Source organism: Rana temporaria, chromosome 13 (genome assembly GCF_905171775.1).
Source record: "Rana temporaria chromosome 13, aRanTem1.1, whole genome shotgun sequence".
Taxonomy (NCBI): Eukaryota; Metazoa; Chordata; class Amphibia; order Anura; family Ranidae; genus Rana; species Rana temporaria.
The window spans coordinates 55023048-55049419 of record NC_053501.1 but is presented as its reverse complement, the minus strand read 5'-3'; the positions used below and the strand labels follow the sequence as shown (position 1 = coordinate 55049419).

Here is a 26372-nt window from a genome sequence, read left to right as displayed (position 1 = left end):
TACGCCAATAATTAGGCTTACCTGTAGGTATAATGAACATCTCCTAAACGTGCACCGTTTAGGAGATATTCACCCTGCATGCAGACGCTGACGTCAACGGCGCATGCGCTCTAAAGTAGGCTGACCAGACATCCCGGTTTCTGTGGACAGTCCCCTGGATTGAGGACACTGTCCCCAGACCAAGTCTGTCCCCGGTTTTGTCCCCGGATTGGATTTGAACAGGGGCTGGGGCAATTTCAAAGACAGTCAGTGCAGAATTAAAAAGAAAATCTAAATTACCCACCCCCGCTCTGCCACACCTACTAGCTTGGGGGGGGGGGTGTATTTTTCCATCATCTGTGCCCCTTTCTGATGATCATGTGCTGGTCGGAGTGGAGGAAATATTTCTTCAGTTTCAGGTGCATGCCCATTCTGCTCCGCTCCCATTCGTTCCCAGCCAGTCGCCTGCCTGCTTATCTCCTTACCTTCCCTGGAATGGTGATCTTCCTTCGCTCCCCACCCAGTAGTAGCCGGGGCCCAGAGAGTAGGACTTGACAGGCTGTGAGGCGGGCGGTGGCGGCGACGGGCAGAGAGTCGCTGATTGCCGCCATTACTAGTAAAAAAATAAAATATGTCCCTGGATTTCATTTTAAAAATATGGTCACCTTACTCTAAAGGTCTGTCATACAGTGCCTGACCTTCAGAGCTTCTTGCCGGAACCAAGAGCTCCCGCACCCATGCGCGTGAGTGACATCATCGCAGCTCTGGCCACTCACAGGATCATAGCCCATGATCCTGGAAGAAAGGACGGGAGAAGATGTCAGCCCTCTCAGCGGTGAGTGAGCGTCACTGAAGGGGCTTAGTTTAAAGGTCAGTATTTCATAATGTGCTAGTATGTGATGCATACTAGCACATTATGCCATTATTTAGGGCTTCAAGGCAGTAATAGAGACTTTTGCCAAACATTTCAATGGTGGCAAATCAATCACAGTTGTTTAAAACCCATGCACCTTGAAGATTGTCCTGCAGTGAATGTCTGGTGCATAGGCGTGCGCACAGGGTGTGCCAGGGCACACCCTAATCACCCTGTGTGGTGCAGATTGCATCAAAATATACTGCGTTAAACATGCAGTAACGCTAGGGTGACCACATTTCCAAACTGCCATTCAGGGACACCCCCCCCCTAAAAAATATATGTTTTTTTACATATTTTTTTGCGTATTTTGGGGGCAGGGGCGTATCATGAAATCAGCGGGCCCGTGTGCAAGATCAAAAGAGGGCCCTAGGCCCCATCTAATGCCGCCACTTGTGCCCCATCTAATGCCGCCACTTGTGCCCCATCTAATGCCGCCACTTGTGCCCCATCTAATGCCGCCACTTGTGCCCCATCTAATGCCGCCACTGTTCCCATCATATGCCGCCACTGTTCCCATCAAATGCAATCACTTGTGCCCCATCAAATGCAATCACTTGTGCCCCATCAGATGCCACCACTGTGCCCTATCTAATGCCACCACTGTGCCCCATCATATGCAATCACTTGTGCCATCAAATGCAATCACTTGTGCCATCAAATGCAATCACTTGTGCCATCAAATGCAGTCACTTGTGCCATCAAATGCAGTCACTTGTGCCATCAAATGCAGTCACTTGTGCCATCAAATGCAATCACTTGTGCCATCAAATGCAGTCACTTGTGCCATCAAATGCCGCCACTGTGCCCCATCAAATGCCGCCACTGTTCCCATCAAATGCCGCCACTGTTCCCATCAAATGCCGCCACTGTTCCCATCAAATGCCGCCACTGTTCCCCATCAAATGCCACTACTGTGCCCCATCAAATGCTGCCAGTGTGTCCAGCAATTGTTGCTACTGTGCCCCATCTGATGCTGCCAGTGTGCCGATCAATTGTCGCTACTGTGCCCCATCAAATGCTGCCAATGTGCCCATCAATTGCTGCTACTGTGCCTATCAGATGCTGCCAGTATGCCTATCAATTGCCGCTACTGTGCCCATCAGATCATATGCTGCCAGTGTGTTGATTAATTGTAACTACTGTGCCCCATCAACTGCTGCCAGTGTGCCCATGAATTGTCGCTACTGTGCCTCCATCAGATGCTGCAAGTGTGCCCATGAATTGTCACTACTATGCCCCATCAAATGCCAGTGTGCCCATATTTAAATTGTTGCTACTGTGCCCCATCAAATGCCAGTGTGCCCATATTTAAATTGTTGCTACTGTGCCCCATCAATTGCCAGTGTGCCCATATTTAAATTGTTGCTACTGTGCCCCATCAAATGCCAGTGTGCCCATATTTAAATTGTCGCTACTGTGCCCCATCAGATGCTGCCAGCCAGTGTAATTTGCCCCTATTTGCTCACCTTTTAATATGATTTGGAGATGGAGTGACCCCTCGTCTGGTGGTGGTGGGGTAGGGCAGTCTTCAGCCAGCCGGCTGGTCTTCTCTTCTGGTTCTAAACTTCCGAGTCAGACTCAGGAGGAGGCAGTGAATCGGGCCGCTCGGGCGGGAGGAGGAGGAGCCTGCCTGGGCCCTGGAGGAGGCGGGAGGTCGGGACGGACCGAGTCCAGCTGGTGCTGAGCAGCCGAGGTCACTCACTGTTGCTGCTGGCCTGCGCTGGGCAGTGGGCTGGAGCGGGCTGCTGCGGGGGAGGAAGAGGTCGGAGGGCTTGGTCGTCTGCGCCGCGGCGGTAGGTGAGTGACTCACTGTGTCTGACTCGTCTGACCGTGTCCTGACGATGGGGATGCTGAGCTGCTCTCTCTGCTGCGCTGCAAGAACCGCGGCTGGAGGAGGAGGAGGAGAAGAGGAGGAGGTGGGGGTGGAGTCGGAGCCTCAGAGAGAGGGACACGGTGATGTCACTGGTTGCTACAAGCGGGGCGGCCCTAGCAACCAGTGATTTCAAACAGCGGCACTGCGGTAGTGAGTGTGGCAGGCAGTCCATGTTTGATTCCGGGACGAACTATTGTCCCGCATTGAAGGCTCCCGGGACACGGGACAAAAACTTAAATTACGGGACGATCCCGGGCAAACCGGGACACGTGGTCACCCTAAGTAACGCACAGAAAAATACAGCATTAAATGGCACATAACACACCGAAATATACAACGTTAAACGTGCACTAATGCACAGAAATATGCTGCATTAAACGTGCAGTAACACACTGGAATATACTGCTTTGAACATGCAGTAATGCACAGAAATACACCAAAGCTCCCTAATGGGGCTCCTAAAATAAAATAAATATATAATAAAAATAAAAAACTACTAACACTGTCCACTGCCCTACTGACACCAATCTCTGCCCTACTGACACCGCCCACCGCTCTGCTGACACCATATACTGTATATACACATGCAAATAGGTTTGAGCTTTGGGGTGCACACCCTAATGCAATAGGCTGCGCACACCTATGGTCTGGTGGATATCCCATTGACTGCTTTATAAATATGCCCCTTAATATCCCGATCATACAATACTCCACTATCACAATTCATTCAAACGGTCACACAATTTCACAACTACTGTATTTTTGTATTCGGTCGGCAAAAAAAAATAATGTGCAGCTCTTGACGTATTCTTGCCTTCTATATAGGCACACACCTTGTATACAGGACAGGTCAATAAATAGGATGCACAGCATGGACGCTCTGAAAAAAAAAAAAAAAACGTAGATTGTGATACAAGATACAAACCTACAGCGACAAAATCTTCTAGAACAAATCCTGCTTCGGAATACCTAGCCGGGTGGCTTCTTTATTTAGTGACATTGAATGAGTTATACAGCCAGCTGCTTCAGCACAAAGCCCTGCAGGTTGCGCCGGTGCTACCAGTATTAAAAACTTCAATGTCATGAAAGCCACAAAGCTTGAACAATGAAATCTGAATTCACTGGCAGACAGTTCCAGATGAAAAAAAATGCCAAATAGCTCTCTGGGGTCCTCTTAAGGAACAGCTCTTCTAATGGCTGTGATTAATGAATTACATTGATATAAAGAACATTTTTAGTGTAGATGAAAGAAAAATGACAGTCAGGTTGGAAGCCACTTTACAATTAGTCGCTAGAAGGGCGCCCATTTAAAGTGTTGTCATTAATGACACTAATATCACACCAAAATAAAAGCATAAACGCACACTGACTCACTGTACATGACATACAGGCAGTAGTGTATTTAGGTTTTGTGCTGCCCTAGGCCTGACTAAAGTCGCGCACCCCTTAATTTAAATATGATCCGCCCCTTCCTGTCAAGGTCATCCTCCTTGCTGTTTAAGACCCGCTCTGAAATTTTTCAAATGAGGAGGGCCTGGGGGGCAATGGATTTCCTTAATTTGCAAAGATTTCCTCTCACTTCCTGTTTGGCTATTGGGCAGGAAGTGAAGGGAAATCTCTGCAATGGGACAGGGATGGTAAAAAATAAACTGACAGGGGCTATAACCCTCCCTTACTTTATCCAAAATGAAAAAAAAAAGTGTTGCCTATAGTTCTACTTTAAAGGGAAGTTCCACCCACAATTTCACTTTTTAAATATAAATACCCCTGTAATACACAAGCTTAATGTAGTCTAGTAAAGTTAGTCTGTAAACTAAGGTCCGTTTTGTTAGGTTGTTAGAGCATTTAGTTAGTTTATAATCTAGAAATAGACCGTGGCCATCTTAAGTGTGGGCATCATGAAGCCAGACTGTATGACTTCCTGGATTTCAGCCTTGCAGATCTCGCACATGCTCAGTGCTGCACAAGCGATGTAATAGGTTTCAGTCAGGTTTCCATAGCAACGGGAGTGTCAGAGGAAGTTGCCGCCCCTTCTCTATGCAAATAGGCTATTTGCAAGGACTACTGGGATACATGATGCCTATCCCAGAAACCCTTGCGAATAGCCTTGTGACTTAATAGCCTAGGCTAATAAGGAGGAGGAAGTAATGAAGGACTACAAAATAAAGGTATTTACAAGCAACAAAATAAATAAAAATTGTCCATTCTGAACACTATGAGATTAGGGCATGCAGCACAGACAAACATAAAAAAAATGGGTGGAACTCCACTTTAGGCACAAATTTCTGATACTTTTATGGAGAGGACTAAGAAGATATAACCATGCCAATGGTGCAGCAAAAAACATATAGCACAGTGAGGAAGGTTTGTGGTCCAGGATGATAGGACAGACAAAATTGGACAAAATTAGAAGCAGTGCCCCCCCCCCCCCCACACACAGTTGCGGAATGCCGGCTGCCCGCATACCGGAATCAGTGCAGCGTTTTTTGGGGGCACTAGACTAATTTGCCTCTCAGCCCAGTCTGCCCCATAAGACTGGATTGTAGATTCACACTGAAGGCATCAAAACTATGAATTAACACATGTGGAATTATACATAACAAAAAAGTGTGAAACAACTGAAAATATATTTCATATTCTAGGTTTTTCAAAGTAGCCACCTTTTGCAGCAGACACATCTCTTTGGGCTAAAGAACACAAGGAATGGACATTAGACCATTGGAAATCTGTGCTTTGGTCTGATGAGTCCAAACTTGAGATCTTTGGTTCCAACCCCCGTGTCTTTGTGTGTAGCAGAAAAGGTGAACTGATGGACTCTACATGCCTGGTTCCCACCGTGAAGCATGGAGGAGGAGGTGTGATGGTGTGGGGGTGCTTTGCTGGTGACACTGTTGGGGATTTAATCAAAATTTAAGGCATACTGAACCAGCATGGCTACCACAGCATCTTGCAGCGGCATGCTATTCCATCAGGTTTGCGTTTAGTTGGACCATCATTTATTTTTCAACAGGACAATGACCCCAAACACACCTCCAGGCTGTGTAAGGGCTATTTGACCAAGAAGGAGAGTGATGGGGTGCTGCGCCAGGTGACTACCTCTTGAAGCTCATCAAGAGAATGCCAAGAGTGTGCCAAGCAGTAATCAAAGCAAAATGTGGCTACTTTGAAGAGCCTAAAATATGAAATATATTTTCAGTTGTTTCACACTTTTTTGTTATGTATAATTCCACATGTGTTAATTCATAGTTTTGATGCCTTCAGTGTGAATCTACAATTTTCATAGTCATGAAAATAAAGAAAACTCTTTGAATGAGAAGGTGTGTCCAAACTTTTGGTCTGTACTGTGTATATATATATATATATATATATATATGATTTTTCCTAGATCAACTTTACCTATAAATGTCAGTACCCAGTTATGTACATTTAGGAAAGAATCCAGGCCTTTTTTAAAGCAAACTACTGAGCTGGCCAGAACCACCTCTTGAGGGTGTCTTTTCCTCTAGACGTAAAAAGAGTGCCCCCTTGTCCTCTGTGATGACCTTAAAGTGAATAACTCAACACAAAGTTCACTTTTTGGACCCCTTATATATTTTTAATTATTGATCATATCCCTACTTAAAGTGGTTGTAAACTCTGTACTACCACTTGTACCTACAGGTAAGCCTATAATACGGCTTACCTGTAGGTACTGTGAATATCTCCTAAACGTGTACAGATTAGGACATATTCAGAGTGCATGCAGCCGATGACATCATCGGCTCATGCGCTCTAATGGTCCGGCTTACAGTGTCAGGCCTTCAGAGACCGTGCTGGAAATGGCAGCTCCCACACACATGCGCAGGAGTGATGTCATTGTGGCTCCGGCCACTCACATAAGATGTCACCCGTCTCAGTGGTGAGCGGGTGCTGCTGGAAGGGCTTTGTTTTAAGGTACTTACCTTCATAATGTGCATACTACCCCTTAATGCCGTTGTCTTACAGGTTTTTATTTTTATTTTTCAGCAGTTTACTCTCTTCTTCTGAAGAGGGAATACATTCAGTTCCTCTAATGTTTCCTCATAGTTGAGCTCCTCCATGCCTCTTATCAGTTTGGTTGCCCTTTTCTGCACTTTCTCCAGTTCCCTGATATTCTTTTTGAGAACTGGTACCCAAAACTGAACTGCATATTCCAGATGAGGTCTTATTAAAGCGGATCTCCCACGCAAATACGATTATTTTTGGTGGGGTAGTTAAATAGTTAATAGCATAGCTTAAATAAACTCACGTATTTGGTGTCCAACGTCCCCTCCTCTGTCATTCTGTCTGCTATTTACATTTATATTCCGCTCGTTGTGCCGTTGTCATTTTAACTGTGGGCATTAGAAGCCCACAAGCAGGCACTTCCTTGTTGCGGTGATGCTGATGTCCCAGCATCCACCGCTCGATCCCTCGCAAGCGCACTCGCAAACGGGGAGCAGCGGGGTCAGCTTGTTTTGCCATCACAGCGGTAGGCGTCGAAATTTAAAGTTACCGCCCCGTACGGGAAGTGACACAATACCCGAAGAATACCCGCAGTTGTGCAGACCGGAAGCCTCATTAAACAAAAGGTACTGTTTAGATTTTAAAGATAAAAACCTCAGTTTTAAACATTTTGAATGTTGGCAGTATGATTAGCCTATTGTTGAAAGTAGGGTGGAGCTCCGCTTTAATGATTTGTACAGGGGCAAAATGATAGCTCTCTCTCTGCTGTCCATATCTCTCTTATTTTCCTCACTTTGTAAACCGCAGCTTGGCATTGCATGCTATTATATTGTGATTACAGATCACAATGTTTTTTGCAGTAGTGGTGTATGACAACAGCTGATGTTCCCAGAACACTGAGTTAAATGAAATCATGTTCCATATAGAATATATACACCTCATAAGGACAGCAACAAAGGAAAACAGCATAGCATAACAATTAAATTCATAGCTTTACAATTCTCCATTGGATTTCTAAATATCGGACAACAGTGACATCTAGTGACCAGGACAGTGAGATCAAGGGATAACCAGTGATATGAGCTTGCATTTATCCGATAAGCTATGCACTTGATGGAATCCCATATCTGCCCAAAAGAACAATGGCCCAGATTCAGGTACATTTGCGCTTTATTTGCGGAGGCACAGGGCAACGATTTTGCCCTGCGCCCACGCAAATATTTTGCGCTGCCCTCGATTCACGGAGCAGTAGCTCCGTAAATTGCGAGGGCGCGCCGGCAAAATTGCCCAGCGTAAGCGCGCGCAATGTAAATGATCTCGACGTGCATTGCGGCAAATGACGTCGCAAGGATGTCATTTGCTTCAGAGTGAACGTGAATGGCGTTCAGCGCCATTCACGAATCACTTACGCAAACGACGTAGATTTTAAATCTCGCGACGCGGGAACGTGGGTATCCTATAGCATTGGCTGCGCCTGCTATTAGGATGTGTAAAGTTACGCGAAACCCGACGTACGCAAACTACGTAATTTGCGTACGCAGGGCTCGCGCAACGTTGTGAATCGGTGTTAGTATGCAATTTGCATACTATACACAGATCACAATGGGATCGCCCCCTAGCGGTCATCGCTAGAATGCAGCCTAAAATCTGCGTGGCATAAGAGCCTTATGCCACGCAGATTTTAGGCTGCAGTCGGCGTAGCGATGTTCCTGAATCAGGAGCATTCGCTACGCCGGAGCAAGTAAGCAATTGCGCCGTGTAACCTATGGTTACACAGGCGCAATTGCTTCTTGAATCTGGGCCAATAATGTGTACAGTGAGAATTTACCGGTAACAGAAAATGCAATTAGTTCTAACAAAAGGTAAAGGATTTACAATATTAATTCCCAGAATTCTGGTCCTTAAAGGGGTTGTAAAGACACAAATATTTTCCTCTTAAATTAATGTCTGACAGTAGCTGATAAAGTAAAAAGTAATGTTTTGCACTATAACTAGTTTGATACCTGTTGAAATCTAGCTGTTTTATTCACCTCCGTCACTCCTGAATCATTATTCTCACTGACTTCCTGGTTTGCGATGCGTATTAATTCTTGCTACATCACGGCCTAATGGGAACTACAGTTCCCATTAGGCTTAGCCTCCATGCCTGTGAGGGATAAGAGAGCATCTTCACGCAGGGCTGTAGTTATAGGGAAGGGGTGAGCACATTCTGCTTTCCACCATGCAAAACGGTTCAGATGCTGGTGGAAAGCAAGAAGAGGAGAGACAGGAAATGGCATTTTCAAACCTGGATTACTGTATTTTGGAGGTCAAAAGGAAAAACGAGGTAAGTGATATTTAAATGCTCTAGCTTACAGCAATCAATTGATCTAATAAAAAGCAAACCTTTAGTGTTCCTTTAAGAATCACTAATAATACATGTTTTTTTATACTTTTAAGAAGTAATCAAATATTTAAGACAGATTAGTGAACCACACTATTTTTAAGGGCCCTCCCAAAAGCTATCCTTCAATTCAAGTTGGAACCTGGAAGTTTAATGAAGACTGACGTGGCAAGACCTCCCTCTCATGGTTCCTGATTCTCATTCACCTTCAGGGCCGCCATCAGGGGGGTACATCAGATACAACTGTAAGGGGCCCGCCCAGGCAGAACGGGTGAAGGGGAGCAGTATTGTGCACTATAGAAACAATCTATAGAAACAACGTGTCATTGAGCTCAGACATCAAGCTCTTTACTGCCACCTCTGGCTACTATATGCATGTGCACCCCTCGTGTGAGCTGCCTGTACTGTGTTCCTCTGTGTCAGCAAAATGTCAGCTTCGTAAAAACAAGCTGGAACTAGGTAGGAAGATTTCCTTTACAAGTAGGGGCTGTGAAGGAAAGGGAGGGGGCTGTTTGTGTACAGGGAGGGGCCAGAGACTTGTGTGTGTACAGGTTTGTGTATGTGGGGGCTGACATATATATACACGTTTGGGGTGTTGCCATATATACAGGTGTGATGGGGCTGGCATTTATACAGGTGTGATGGGGCTGGCATATATACATGTGTGGGGGGGGGAGGGGCTGACATATATACAGCCCTAAATTTAGATTATACCCTAAGCAAACTTATACTAAGTTAACCCTAAGCCCTAAATTTAGATTATGCCCTAAGCAAGCTAACCCTAAGCTAAGTACAAAAATATTGCACTGCACCAGAGGCAACAATCTGCATTTTTACTGCAGAGTTACCCATTACCTAAACAGCCCTAATACATAGCATGTTCCAATCCTACAATCAGCCACTAGCAAGGTAGTCTGGAGGAATGTTTCTTCAAAGAGACTCACCAACAGGCACAAAAATCTGGCATGGATGGCGATCCAAAAGGGGTTGCACTCAGAACATTTATACGTATCAAAATCATGTGCAGTTACCGTCATTGCCACTTGTGCATCATCAAGGAGGAAACTGCGCTGCACATTTTCTGGGAGTGCCCCTTTGCACATGACTTGTTGAGGACTTTGTGCCACAGACAGCCTTCACACACTTTGGTGTGCTGAATGGACTATTCTGTGGGACTTTTGCTCAGGAGGACATTGATAGTGCCTGGCAGGTAATGTGTTTCTTTAACCACTTGCCAACTGCCACACGCAGTCGGCAAGTGTACGTGTACGGCAAGTACGTCGGCAGAATGGTACGGCTGCGCATATTGGCGTACAGGTACATCCCCTTTAATATGCACAGCCATGGTCGCGCTCGTGACCCTATTGGGTACTCTGTGGACCCGATCGCAGGCCAGTGTCCCGCAAAGAGATGAAGAAGTGTAACCTCTCCCTGTGCTTCCTAGTCAGACTGTCACTGATCGTCTGTTCCCTGTCATAGGGAATGACGATCAGTGACGTGACACGCCCCCACACAGTAATAATTACTCATTAGGTCACACTTAACCCCTTCAGCGTCCCCTACAGGTTAACCCCTTCACTGCCAGTGTCATCTTCACAATAATCAGTGCATTTTTATAGCACTGATCGCTGTAAAAATTACAATGGTTCCAAAATAGTGTCAAAAGTGTCCGATGTGTCCGCCATAATGTCACAGTCACGACAAAAATCGCTGATCGCCGCCATTACTAGTAAAAAATTTTTATTAAAAATGCCATAAGACTATCCCTTATTTTGCAAACCAATCAATAAACGCTTATTGCGATTTTTTTACCAAAATATGTAGAAGAAAACGTATCGGCCTAAACTGAGGAAAAATATGTTTTTTTTATATATTTTTGGGGGATATTTATTATAACAAAAAGTAAAAAATATTGGTTTTTTTTCAAAATTGTCACTCTATTTTTGTTTATAGTGCAAAAAATAAAAACTGCAGAGGTGATCAAATACCACCAAAAGAAAGCTCTATTTGTGGGGGGAAAAGAGTACATCAATTTTGTTTGGGAGCCACGTCGCACGACCGCGCAATTGTCAGTTAAAGCGACGCAGTGCAGAATCGCAAAAAGGGGCCTGGTCCGTTAGCAACAAAATGGTCCGGGGCTTAAGTGATTAAGAACGCTTTATGGTGCGCCAGAAAGCTCCTCATCCACCAGAGGGAGAGGATGTCCATTGAGGACTGTTGCAGACTGGACCACAGTCTGCTCAGAAACTATAACCTGATGGACTTCAAGGAGGACGAGGATGTCTGAAGATTTCCCCCACTCTCCCCTTTGTGTCTCTGTCCTTTCAATAAAGCTTCGGGGCTGTGAATTTTTTCCCCCTCCCTTACCCCTTTACCTTACCCGTTTTTATTAAATTGTGTTTGAAATGTTTGGAATGATGCATGCTTTGTTTTTAGTTGTAGTGTCTTGTAGGGCGTGTGGGACCAGGCACAGCACATCAGACATTGCACCGGTAGTTCAGTAATGTGTTTTGGTACTGCCTTCGGGGGAAAATGGCATCATGCATGACGTGAGGTTTCGGGGAACTTTGCTCCGCACAACTCGTTAAGCACCATACCACAGGATGAACTGATTTATTGTATGATTGGAACTGTATTGTAATGTAGTGTATTTATGCACTGCATTGCAGTACAGGTTTGAATGTACCCAGAATAAGTATTTTGGCCTAGATTCAGGTACGGCCGATCTACGTTGCGTGGGCGTAGCGTACCATATTTACGCTACGCCGCTGCAACTTAGAGAGGCAAGTGCTGTATTCACAAAGCACTTGCCTCCTAAGTTACGGCGGCATAGCGTAAATGGGCCTGCGTAAGCGCGCGTAATTCAAAGTAGGCTGTAGGGGGCATGTTGTATTTAAATGAGGCTTGACCCCATGTAGATGCATGGCCGAACGAACGGCGCATGCGCGCGCATGCTCAGTATCACGTCGTAATTACGCCCAAAAATATGTCGGCTCAATGCCTGTGACGTGAACGTAATTTACGCACAGCCCTATTCGCGTACGACTTACGCAAACGACGTAAAAAGATAGACCTGTTCCGACGTCCATACTTTGCATGGGATGCGCCACCTAGAGACCAGCTTTATCTTTACGCGGGTGTATCTCTAACGTAAACGGCGTAACTAATTGCGATGGGCGCACGTACGTTCGTGAATCGGCGTATCTAGTCATTTGCATATTCTACGCCAATCTCAACGGAAGCGCCACCTAGCAGCCAGCGTAAATATGCACCTTAAGATACGACGGCGTAGGAGACTTACGCCGCTCGTATCTTAGCGTAATTTATACGCCGACGTAAGTCTCTGAGAATCTGGCCCTTTGTTTTTTATATATTTTTCAACACAGACGCCTTTCATTCTGATCAGCATTCCCTCCTGATCTGAGCAGAGCGGGGTGGATAACAAGTCCGTGATTGTTTTATCGGGGTGAATATGGACAGATCCCACTCTGCTCTATGGACAGGTGTAAGTAAATAGACTCCTCTGTACGTTTACTAGTGGATGCCTCCGATCTGGTTCACCCAAATGGAAAAGGATGCAGTCCTCCATTTTTTAGCAGGCCTGATAGGAGGAATTAGGCTAGTGTAAATGGACACAGGTCAGTTTACACCTGCCAGTCCATAGGAATGCATAGACCTTTCGACCAGGACTGCCTGAAGAACTGACAGGTGGATCTTATCAGATAGCCTGTGTGAAAAAACCCTTATAGGGCCTGTCTCTCTTTCCTCCTTAGTTGTCCCTGTTTTTGTCTGATCTACAGACCTTCATAAAAAAATTACTTTTTAACTTTTTTTTATCCAGCTTCTATACTAGTGCATTTTTAGGCCCCTTACGGATGAGTCTGTCCAGTTGCTGTGCATCCCTCCCGGAATTTTAGTTTACGCAGGAGGGAGAGGTGCAGCATCCAGCTCTGCTTCAGACAGCCTGTCAAGTCTATGTCGGCCAGCTTGCTGCTAGACTGGGTTGGCCACTGCACTGCAGCTCAGTTTCAGGGTCTTGGCAATCTTCTTATAGCCTAGGCCATCTTTATGTAGAGCAACAATTTTTTTTTTTCAGATCCTCAGAGAGTTCTTTACCATGAGGTGTCATGTTGAACTTCAAGTGACCAGTATGAGAGAGTGAGAGCGATAACACCAAATTTAACACACCTGCTCCCCATTCACACCTGAGACCATGTAACACTAAGGCCTCGTACAGACGACCGAACATGTCTGCTGAAACTGGTCCGCTGACCAGTTTCAGCAGACATGTTTGGTCGTCTGTACGGCCGACCGGACAAATGTCCCGTTTCCAGGGTCACGCACGTCGCCGCGTCATTGTCGCAGCGACGGCTCGGCCACGTCACCGCGCTGTCTGTCCGCGCGGATTTCTGTCTGATGGTGTGTACAACCATCAGACAGAAATCTCCGGGCGGACATGTCTGCTGAAAACGGTCCGGCGGACCGATTTCAGCGGACAGTCCGCTCGCCTGTATGGGGCCCTACAAGTCACATTAGACCGGGGAGGGAAAATGGCTAATTGGACCCAATTTGGACATTTTCACTTAGGGGCATACTGACATTTGTTGCCAGCGGTTTAGACAGTAATGGCTGTGTGTTGAGTTATGTTGGGAAACAGCAAATTGACACTGTTATACAAGCTGTACACTCACTACTTTACATTGTAGCAAAGTGGATTTCTTCAGTGTTGTCACATAAAAAGATATAATTTACAAAAATGTGAGGGGGTGTACTCACTTTTGTGAGATACTGTATGTAATAAAAAAAGGAAATATACTTTGTATGACGCAGGGCTAAGTATCTTTTGCCTTTAGCTGTGACTAAGCAGAGATAATGGGAGGCTATCTGGTAATAGCTATGGTACATTCTTTAACTATAATATGTACTTTTACAGGAGAAGAGGAAGACCATAAGTACCGGTACTTTTTGACCTATTACTTTCTAATTTCGTGTAATATAGAGCCATATATGACGGAAACAACAGGTGGTGCATATTCAGCTGTGCGAGATGTTACTTTGAACTATGACTCACACAACTTATAATATAGCGAATCCTCATTCACAGTTATCTCCAATGTAAATAAGGTAATTTTTCATGACACTAGACAACGTATCATCCTTGGTCAGCATGTTATCTTTGCATTAAGTTGGTATTCCATTTTGTATGGATCATTTACCCTTTATTGTCACAAGATAACAGTTTACTTTGCTTTTTCTGCTTGCTTTCTCTGTAAATGATGCATAATTAATGAACAGAGCGTGGAAGGAAATTATTCCTATAACTCCCAGGGTTTGAGTAAAAGGCACATATTGCCAATATGGTGACATCTAAAATGAACATGAACCTTTATATGTAGAAGATAACACTAAAGGTCAACAGTGAAAACCTATAGTAATACATTACAGAGATAAGGGTCACAAAAATCACAGAAAGCAGCTAATGTATTGTATAATGCATATGTATAGGATGTACTGAACTTGTTGTTTCCAATAGGCCACTTTCTCTCATTATGCCATTTCTATGAGGTGCCAATGAAAGTCAAGCATGGATTCTAGCTGAGTTCTTTTCAGGTTCAATCAAAGCATTAAAATACCCAAAATCCAGTGTGTAGGTCAGTTTTCTCAACCTTTGCAATATGGGGAACTCTTGAAATATCTTTCTGGACTCAGGAAACCCTTGCTAACAATTACAATATCCACAGCTCATAGTGCATTAGTACGATTATTACTAGGAGGCATTCTACTTACGTCTGGGGTCATTGGGAGGACTCCCCTCTTATAGATCGTTAGAAACATAATTGTTGCCAGTGGTTACTCATCTAAGAGGCAGAAGTTGCTCGTTGCGCAAGGAACCCCTGGAAACTTCCGGAGGAACCATAACAATCCATGGAACCCTGGTTGACAATGACTGCTCAATATGAAGGAAAATAGATGTTTTGTGGTAAAGTTGAGATGTAAGTATTGGTTTGGGTTGTATTAAGTCTTTTGGACCATTGTAATTAGTGGGACTGGAATGATAATAAGGATTCAGGGCCAGATTCTCAAAAGAGTTACGACGGTGTAACTCAGGAAACACCGTCGAATCTCTGTTTTTGGCCCCGGGTATCTATGCGAGTGATTCCTAGAATCATTTTCGCATAGATACGGCCAAGATCCGACAGGTGTAAGTCACTTACACCGTCGGATCTTAGATGTAATGCGACGCCGGCCGCTAGGTGGCGATTACGTTCAGTTCTCATTTGACTATGCAAATGAGCCTGATACGCCGATTCCCAAACGAATTTGCATCCCTTAGTCGTCGCGTACGTCGTTTCCGTAAGCGTAAGGTTACCCCTGCTATATGAGGGGTAACCTTACGCCAGTCCGCCGTATGCCATGTTAAGTATGGCGTCGGGTCCGCATCGGCTTTTTCCGTCGGTTACATAGTTTTCCTAAGTCGTTCACGAATACGACTTTACGTCAATGACGCTCACGTCGGCGTCATAGACGTTTTCCGTCGTGAGCTGGAGCATGCGCACTGGGCTATTTTTCCGCCCCGCGCATGCGCAGTTCGATCGTCGCGGGGGCGCACTTAATTTGAATACAAGCCGCCCTCTTTGAATTACACAGCCATACGCCGGGCCATTTACACTACGCCGCCGCAAATTATGGAGCAAGTGCTTGGAGAATACGGCACTTGCTCCAGTAAGTTGCGGTGGCTTAGTGTAAATGGCTTACACTATGCCAACGCCGATTCTATGAGAATCTGGCCCTCTGTGTACTCTGTACAGGGCTGAACTTATCAGTCTTTATATTAATAAAATTAATTCAATTTTAGCGATAAAGCAGCCATTTACTATTCATCTATCAATTTATGTATGTATGTTTGTGTGTAGAAAGGGGGGAAGTTAAGAAAAAGAAAGTAAAAAAGGAGAAGCATTTTGAATACTAAATGTGTAATTACCTGATGTTAATCTCGCATTGATGGTTTTGTTACTACAGTTTTAATTGCCAAATTTGTGTTGAATGTGTTGTGGTTTAATTAGTTGCCAAGTTTATCTGCACATATAAAGTTTATTTGCTTCCTGCTGCAATATAGCATGAATACAGACACGTGGGTGGCATGTACGTGTTTAGTAATACCTTCTCAAACATAGTAAAGAGGGTTGGAGAAAGAGAAATATGTGAGCAAGACACACAATAGCTAAGTATAATAAAAACAGTACTCTTAAACTGATATGTTCTTCAGGAATATATATAAGAGATGCTATCAGTATTGATGATTGGGTGATCGTGCTGCAACCAGGTTGTCCATATTTTCAAGTACTCAAACGAGGGAATTCATAAAGAGTGTTGTAGATATGTCTGACTCTTTGTAGTGCAAACATTTTGGAATGTGCAACTGATTTTTGTACAGGTCTGAATGATGTATTTGAATCTGTTGAAACTCTGAGGCCGCGTACACACGACCGGTCCAAATCGATGAAAACGGACTTTCAGTTTTCAGAAGTTCAGTTCAGTTTCATCGGTCCAAACCGACCGTGTGTATGGCCCATCGGTCTGTTGTCCTTCGGACAAAAATTAGAGAACTTGCTTTAAAATCGAACCAATGGACGGCTGACCATCGGTCAAAACCGATGGTTAGTACACACAAAAGCATCGGTTCAAAACCTGCGCATGCTCAGAATCAAGTCGACGCATGCTTGGAAGCATTGAACTTCGTTTTTTTCAGCACGTCGTGTGTTTTACGTCACCGCGTTCTGACACGATCGGTTTTTGAACTGATGGTGTGTACGCACATCAGACCATCAGTCTGCTTCAGCGGTGAACCGATGAAAACGGTCCGTCGGACCATTCTCATCGGATGGACCGGTTGTGTGCACGCGGCCTGACAGAACTGTTGCATGCAGAAACTGCACAAACTCAGAAGAACAAGTCCACACAATTAACACCAACTAGGGAAAGGTCTTGCTATGCTGTCTGTGAAGGTTTTCCTTTATCCAGGTCATGATATAGCTAGTAGTAGTTAGCCACATTCAACTTGACTTATTCTGTAAAGTTGAAGAGGTTTTGTAAATTGTCCAAGCCACTTCTTCAGTTCCAATGAGTGTCAGGAAGATAATACATCTGGTTTGTGTTGGAGACCTTGTTGGATTGACTGGATCAGTCACTGGTCATGGGTGGGTGTTTGTGTGGGCAGATAGGAAGACATTTCTTACAGTGGGTTGTCTGATGGTGGATGGTGGTGGTGGATCGTCTTAGGGTTTGGGCTGCTACTTTTTATGTACGACCTTATGTTCATTTCAGCATGTAGACTTGGATGGGAAGGAAGGAGTGCACGGTGTCCAGAGAAATGCAAATTCTATAGTATGGTTCATAGGCGTTTATTAAAAGTAGTAACATCATCATGTACATCAAGCAAACACATTTCGAAACACAATGGCTTGATTTACATGTTACTACTTTTAATAAACACGTATCAACCATACTGTAGAAATTGCATTTCTCTGGCCACCGGGCACTCCTTCCTTCCGATCCAAAGAAGTTAATACAGTATTTATATTAACACCTTGAGACACCTTAAATCAGAACTCCAGCTTTCCTCTCACTTTAAAGTGGAGGTTCACCCAAAAAATAATTTTTTAACATTAGATTGAGGCTAAGTATGCGAAGCAGAATCGGGTGTTTATTTTAAAATCAATGCTGTACTTACCGTTTTAGAGATCGATGTTCTCCCGCCGCTTCCGGGTATGGGCTGCGGGACTGGGCGTTCCTACTTGATTGACAGCCTTCCGACGGTCGCATACAGCGCGTCACGAGTTCCCGAAAGTAGCCGTTCGGCTTCTTTCAGCAACTCGTGACGCGATGTATGCGACCGTCGGAAGGCTGTCAATCAAATAGGAACGCCCATTCCCGAAGATCATACCCGGAAGCCATGGAGAACATCTATCTCTAAAACGGTAAGTACTGAATTTATTTTAAAATAAACACCCGATTCTGCTTCGCATAACTAGCCTAAATCTAATGTTAAAAAAAAAACTTCGGGTGAACTCCTGCTTTAAATAGATTTTTTTGGGCCAGCTTGAAAAAAAAAAGAACACTTACCATTGTAGAATGGTTTGGCTGCTGCAGACTCTGTAATACTTAGGCCTTGTACACACGACCGAACATGTCTGCTGAAACTGGTCCGTCGGACCAGTTTCCGAGCACATGTTTGGTCGTGTGTAGGGCCGACCGGACAGTTTCCCGGCCTAGTGGACAGGTTTCCAGCGGACAAATGTTTCTTAGCATGCTAAGAAACATGTCCGCTGGAAGCCTGTCCGTCGGACATGTCCGATGGTCAGTACGACTCATCGGACATGTCCGCTGGCCCGAGAACCCGCGCATGGCGTCGAAGTGATTCGACGCATGCGTGGAAGCATTGAACTTCCTGGTGTGCGCACGTCGCGGCATCATCGTCGCCGCCACGTCACCGCGTATTCTGTCCGCGGGGAATTTGGTCTGATGGTGTGTACACACATCAGACCAAATGATCCCAGCAGACATGTCCGCGGACCGTTTTCATCGGACATGTTGGGTGGTGTGTACGAGGCCTCAGTCCTTGCTGCATTTAATAAGCAGTGCTGTCTTCCTGCATGGACAACAGAGTCAGTCATATGGCTCCTCTGCCATTCAGAAACAGCCTTGTGTTTTTATCAATACAAGGTGAGTTGGAGAGGCAGGAATTAGTCAGGAATAAAAACTTTGTTCTAACAGTGTAAATGTTTTTAAATGAAGATTTGCATTTAATAGGTGGTCAATTATGTTTTGTTAGCATACATCAAAAAAAAAAGTTCATAATGTTTTCTAAGGTCATTCGATGCTTACAGTAAATGGGCGTAGATGTCATCTTTAATTAGCAGAATAGCCACTTTCTCCAAGCTGTGAGTAAGCTGTCAGTAAAGACTTAGGGCTTTTGTACTCTGCCAGATGTATCGGATTATGTAATAGGATGTAAAGGAAGGTGAGAAGAAATTAGAACTTCAATGCTTAGTGCTTTACCATATTTTGGGATTATGTTGACCTTTAAGCCTTATCTGTTTCACAGTCTCAAAAAAAGAGCACTTCAGAAAATGTGCATGCCTGGAGCTTTTTCTTTTCTTCATATCTTTAAATAATTCTTTCTCTGCTTCCTAGGTGATTCTACATATTCACATTTAACCACTTCCTGCCGGGAGGAGGTCTATGGACCTCCTCTAGTTTCAGTGGTTATACCGGAAAGATGCCTGCACCTATGGGCATCATTTTGTTATGTACGTTTGCAGCCAGTGATTCCCTATAAGGTAGAAGTGATCTGAGTGGCTAATTAGCCACTTGATCACTTCGGCAGGTGGCGGAAGGGACTCCCACCCTCATGAATTCATTCATGAATGTCCCATCATGCCTCTGGGAGTAATTGTAACTGCCAGCCTTGCAATGCCTCATGGAAAATGTAGTTCCACAACAGCTGGAGGGCCCCAGGTTGCCTACCCCTGGCCTAAACTGATGAAGAATTTTGTTTTGTTTTATTTGCTTTTTGGATATTTATTATAGCAAAAAGTAAAAAATATTGTGTTTTTTCTTTTCAAAATTGGTGCTCTTTTTTTGTTTATAGCGCAAAAAATAATAATCGCAGAGGTGATCAAATACCACCAATAGAAAGAAGGACATACATTTTGTTTGGGTACAATGTTGCACGACTTGTCAGTTAAATCGACAAAGTGCTGTATCGCAAAAAAAATCCTGGTCTTTAAGGGGACAAATCCTTCCGGTCCTTTAGTGGTTAAAAATCTGTGTCAGAAATTCCTAATCTGCTGAAACTGAGTACCACTACCAACCAGCAGAGGGCAATCCCTGTGTTAGCTTCTATTGAATTTACTCTTACTTTTCTGATAATATAAGAACTGCACATTTATATAATAAAACAAGCCTAGGTGACTTTACAGTACTATTCAGAATCTGCTATTATATCACATAAATGCTGTTGAAGGAACACTGAATTCAGTGATACAGTGCATCCGGTATTCCTTCACTTTTTACACATTTTGTTATGTTACAGCCTTATTCCAAAATAGATTAAATTCATTATTTTCCTTAAAATTCTACAAACAATACCCTATAATGACAATGTGAAAAAAGTTTGAAATCTTTGCAAATCTATTAAGAATACATGTAAGAAATATTACATGTATTCACAGCCTTTGCTTAATACTTTGTTGAAGCACCTTTGGTACCAATTATAGCCGCAAGTCTTTTTGAGTATAATGCTATACTGTGCAAGCTTGGCACACCTATTTTTTGGCAGTTTCTCTCATTCTTCTTTGCAGGACCTCTCAAGCTCAGGTTGGATGGGGAGTGTCAATGCACAGCCATTTTCAGCTCTCTCCAGAGATGTTCAATTGGGTTCAAGTCTGGGCTCTGGCTGGGCCACTCAAGGACATTCACAGAGTTGTTCCGTAGCCACTCCTTTGTTATCTTGGCTGTGTGCTTAGGATCGTTGTCCTGTCGGAAGATGAACCTTCGCCCCAGGCTGAGGTCCAGAGCTCTCTGGTTCAGGTTTTCATTAAGGATGTCTCTGTACATTGCTGTATTCATCTTCCCCTCAATCCTGACTAGACTGCTGCTGAAAAACATCCCCACAGCATGATGCTGCCAGCTCCATGCTTCACTGTAGGGATGGTATTGGCCAGGTGATGAGCGGTGCTTGGTTTCCTCCAGACATGTTGCTTGCCATTCAGGCCAAAGAGTATCTTTGCTTCATCAGAGCAGAGAATTTTGTTTCTCTTGGTCTGAGTCCTTCAGGTGCCTTTTGGCAAACTCCAGACGGGCTGTTATGTGCCTTTTACAGAGGAGTGGCTTCCATCTGGCCACTCTACCATACAGGCCTAATTGGTGGGATGCTTCAGAGATGGTTGTTCTTCTGGAAGGTTCTCCTCTCCCCACAAAGAAATTATGGGTTTTTGGTCACCTTCCTGACTGTCAACGAAATTAGGCTGTACGCAGAACGCACAACCAATCTCCTGTGCTAATAAGCACACATTTCCTCTTAATGATATAATGCATCTTACCTAAAAATCCACTATAAACAGACATCACCATCCTTAAGTTCTCAGCTCCTTAGCATGACTCCCCCTGGGAGCCCTGTGTCTCACTATTTTATTCCAACATCACAAAATAAATTACCAACAGGAAGTGATGTCACAGCATGTGACCTCCACACAGGAAATGACCATATAGGGATTTAATAAACACAGGATGTGACAATATAGGAAACCCTTCCGACAGGGTTAGTTAAATACATACGACAACATGAATACTACATCAACCAATGAACACAGTTCCTGATGAGGGGAGCTTATCTGCAGGTTTACGTCCATGGCACCACCTTTATGTTGATCAGGCATACAGAGGTGACAAGAGCACACTTCCGCTAAACCGATAATGCGTTTGCAGAGTGGACACATCCCCCCCAGGCGAATGTCTGTGCATCACACAGAGGCCCTTTCACCAGCAGACATATCCCCACTCCGCAAACACGTTTCGCCAACCTCATGAAGTTTGTCTCAATCGGCGTCAGTCTGCCCCAGCCAGCTCTTTAGAGCGGGTTGCGGGATAACTAACACTTGGCGACACTATGACAATACATATTAAATACATCTTCATAACATTTTCATGACACTGACTAAGGCCTTTATCCCCCGATCACTCAGTTTGGCTGGGTGGCCCATTCTAAGAAGAGTACTGGTTGTTCCACTGTGCTCATTGGGACCTTCAATGCTTCAACAATTTTGTTTTTGTTTTTCTGTACCCTTCCCTAGATCTGTGCCTCGATACAATCCTTTCTTGGAGGTCCACAGACAATTCCTTGAACTTTGTGGCTTGGTTTGTGCTCTGACATGTACTGGTAACTGTGGGACCTTATATAGGGAGGTGTGTGTCTTTCCAAATCATATCCAATCAACTTAATTTTACCATGGGTGGACTCCAATCAGGTTGTAGAAACATCTCAATGATGATCAGTGGAAACAGGATGCACCTGAGATCAATTTTGAGTGTCATGGCAAAGGCTATAAATACTTATGTACATTGAATTTTTCATTTTTTATTTTTATTAAATTTGCAAAGATTTCAAGCAAACTTCTTTCACGTTGTCATTATGGTGTATTGTTTGTAGAATTTTTAGAAAAAGAATTAATTTATGAATTTAGTCCAATTTGGAATAAGGCTGTAACATAACAAAATGTGGAAAAAGTTAAGCGCTGTGAATACTTTTTGGGTGCACTGTAAATGTGACCTGATGCAATTGCTAGTCTTGAGAGGCAGCTCTCTAACAAACAGGGTAGCCCTATGGGTCCTGGAATGATTTGACAAAAGTCAGAGAGCACAACATGTTTATAAATGGTCCCGTAAAAATAAATCAATCATGATAACAAGTCAGTATGTACAGCCACAGTGTGCTTTGGAGGCTCACAAATTCCCTTTCATCAGGGCTTGAACTGTTAGTGGTAGGAGAAAATACATGGCAATAGTTACAAAGATTGTGGATTAAAATGACAGTGTGGGTGCCAGACTGATAGCCTTCAGGCATGGCAAACACATTGGGTTTGATTTACTAAAGGCAATCAGACTTTATCCACAGTTGGACTCTGAAAAATTAGTTGCTCTAGAGCAGTGATGCTGAACCTTGGCACCACAGATGTTTTGGAACTACATTTTCCATGATGTTCATCGACACTGCAGAGTGCAGGAGCATCATGGGAAATGTAGTTCCAAAACATCTGGGGTGCCAAGGTTCACCATCACTGCTCTAGAGCTTAGTAAATGAGCAAAACCTCTGCTGACTTCCATCATCCAATCACGTGCAAGCAAAATGCTGTTTTTTATTTTCCTTGAATGTGATTGGGTATTCTTTGCAAATTGAAGCTTTACCTCATTTACTAAGCTGTGGGACAACTGTACTACTTTGCAAAGTGCACAGCCTATTTGCCTTTAGTCAATAAACACCATTGGCTGTACCTTCTGACTTGTTTTCAAGATGTGGTTATTAAAAGGAAACCCGTATTATACATTTACCCAAAGAAAATTGGGTTTGCAAGTCAGTACTTAGGTAGGATTTTCAGGGAACTTCAGTGGCAGATCAGGCACAAAAGCACTGGTAAAATAAGCACAGGTTTTTTGTATGGTGCCCACTATATAGTCACACAATTACAGTACTAGCTACAATATTACAGAATCAATTTTAACATTTTTTTTATACATTCCCTGTTCTTTATCTAATATGACAAATTCATCAAATACTAATGTAACTGTTTTTTTGTTTTTTTTCCAGATCCTGCTTATTTGGTCATTGGTATCAACATCTTTAAGATAAGGAGGACTATGGATTCCAATTCCACCACTTTAAACTCCACTAATGGGACAAATCTGAAAGCCCACAACCTGTGGGAGGTTATAACAATTGCCACAGTCAGCGCCGTAGTTAGTCTCATCACAATTGTAGGCAATATCCTTGTTATGGTGTCATTCAAGGTAAACAGTCAGCTGAAGACTGTTAATAACTATTACCTTCTTAGCCTGGCCTGTGCGGACCTCATCATTGGAATATTCTCAATGAATCTGTACACATCCTACATTTTGATTGGCCAATGGTCCCTGGGCAGCCTGGCATGTGATCTGTGGCTTGCGTTGGATTATGTAGCAAGTAATGCATCAGTGATGAACCTGCTGGTCATTAGTTTTGACAGGTATTTTTCTATAACAAGACCATTAACGTACAGAGCAAAGCGTACACCTAAGAGAGCTGGGATTATGATTGGACTGGCCTGGTTAATTTCTTTCATCTTGTGGGCCCCAGCTATCCTCTGTTGGCAGTATTTTGTAGGGGAACGCACAGTGCCCGCAGAGGAATGTCAAATACAGTTCCTTTATGAACCAATAATTACCTTCGGCACGGCCATTGCTGCCTTTTACATTCCAGTGTCAGTGATGACCATTCTGTACTGCCGTATATATAAAGAGACAGAAAAGCGCACCAAAGATTTGGCTGAGCTGCAGGGTTCTGAATCAGTCGCAGATTTTGAAATGATGAGACCACAAGGGGCTCTGCTTAAATCCTGCTTTAGCTGCAAGCAGCAGACTCTCACCAAAAGAGAGCGTTGTCATGCCTCTTGGTCATCCTCCAATCGTAGTACATCTGCCACCGTCAAGATCTCCCACTCCCACAGTCCCAATATTTCCAATGAGTGGGCGAAGGAAGACCAGCTGACCACCTGCAGCAGCTACCCGTCTTCAGATGATGAGGACAAACAAGCTAAGGAAGGTGTCTTCCAGGGTGCCTACAAGAACCAAACTGCAGCTCAGAAAGAAGAGGAAACCAAACATATTCTCACAAAAGAGCAAGCAGCACTTAATGAATATGATAGTGAAAGATTCTTTTTAACCCCAAATAAAGCTCATGCACAGAAAAGTCAAAAGTGTGTCTCTTATAAGTTTAGAATTGTTGTGAATGACGATGGCTCTCAGGAAGTGAATAATGGGTGCAGAAAAGTAAAAATCACTCCTTGCTCCTCCATGTCCAAAGGACACTCTTTGCGAAGCATGGACCCCAGCTTCAGCAATCATATCACGAAGCGCAAAAGGATGGTTCTAATTAAGGAACGTAAAGCAGCACAGACACTAAGTGCTATTCTCCTAGCTTTTATCATCACTTGGACTCCTTACAACATCATGGTTCTGGTGTCTACTTTTTGTTCTGACTGTATCCCCTCCACTCTCTGGCATCTGGGTTACTGGTTGTGCTATGTTAATAGCACAGTTAACCCTATTTGCTATGCCCTGTGCAACAAAACCTTCCGCAAGACATTCAAAATGTTGTTGCTTTGCCGCTGGAAGAAAAAAAGTGTGGAAGATAAACCATATTGGTATGGGCAGCATCCACCCAGCCACAACAAGCTGCCATGAATGTGTTTAAATCAAGGAAGTATTATGGTGAGAATAATGGCCATGGTGCTGTCAAGACTGCAGTAGGCATGGGGACACTACAATGCAGTTTCAAATTCTGCAACTACCACTTCCCCTTTTCATTAACTGTTGACCTTACAGCTGTGTTTGGCCTGTGCTGTGTATGTGTTCGTGGTGTAAAGTTGAAAAAAAAAAATACACCCGAACAAGAATTACTGCTTAGCCAAAGCAGGCCCAGAGGTCTTTTAATGCCTTTTGAAATAACGTGGTTATAAGAGCTGCTGCATGACATTGGCTTTATGAGAACTTATCACAGTGAATATATACATGCACCAGAAAATGAACTGAGCTTTTTTGACGTAAAGCTCCAGCCTTTTATAGTTAGAATGCCTATGAACTGTTATCATGTTACTGTGCAAACAGTGGGAATCCAGTTGTTGTGAGTGCTATACATGATATGCTGCTTTTGTTATAATTACTTCTGAATATTTGATGTTATATAGTCTCAGCCAGTTCTAGATGGCTGAGTCACTGAGAATTGCTCTTGTAAAAATGTATATTTATATATATATATATATATATATATATAATATATAAATAATATATAATATATATATATATTGCCTTTGAAGATTAGTGTCAAAATGTTTAAGGACTGAAGTGTCCTTAAATTGTAAGAAAAAATAATTGCAAGAAACAAAAGATAAAACTGTTACTGTTTTCTCGTATGGTGAGAAGTGACAAATTTGTACCTGTCATGTATTACTCCCGTAAAGTTGTTTTACTGTTACCTGTTTATGTTTACATGTATTTTTCCCATCTATTGATTTTAGATCTTCTTGGTCATGCTAAGATTTTGGAAAAATGTGGTTGATCTTAAAAGTCATTTTTGATCTAAGAACTTAAAATCTCATAGGAAACACATTAGTCCATTGTCATGCCCATTACTGAAGATCATTAAACTGCTTCTTAAATAGACTCATTCGGGTGTTAAATAAAAAAATGTAAAACATTAGTGATGCCACCACTAGTCAGGCTGCTTTAACTATGGAATTTAAGGTTGATGGCTTTTGTGCAACAAAGTGACCATAAAGCACTGTCTTCATGTTAAATTTTGTGGTCCAGAAGCTGTTGATGAAAAGCTAATTGTAGTTCAGTAGGCCATGTGCTACTGCTGTAATTTTGTCTGGTAACATCTACTTTGATTAAAAATATAATCAGAAGAAACCTCACTTAAAGACTTCTCATAACTTGTATTAATG

The 26372-nt window shown here is 43.4% G+C and overlaps 1 protein-coding gene across 1 annotated transcript in view; it reads left to right on the top strand.

Moving 5' to 3' along the window:
* CHRM5 (cholinergic receptor muscarinic 5) overlaps positions 1–25658 on the top strand; it is a 253666-nt gene extending 228008 nt beyond the window's left edge. Inside the window, exon 2 of the mRNA XM_040333888.1 lies at positions 23480–25658. Coding sequence (XP_040189822.1) covers positions 23530–25110 — 1581 coding nt within the window. The 5' untranslated portion in view covers positions 23480–23529 and the 3' untranslated portion in view covers positions 25111–25658. The remainder of the gene's footprint in view (positions 1–23479) is intronic.
* The last annotated feature ends 714 nt before the right edge of the window (positions 25659–26372 follow it).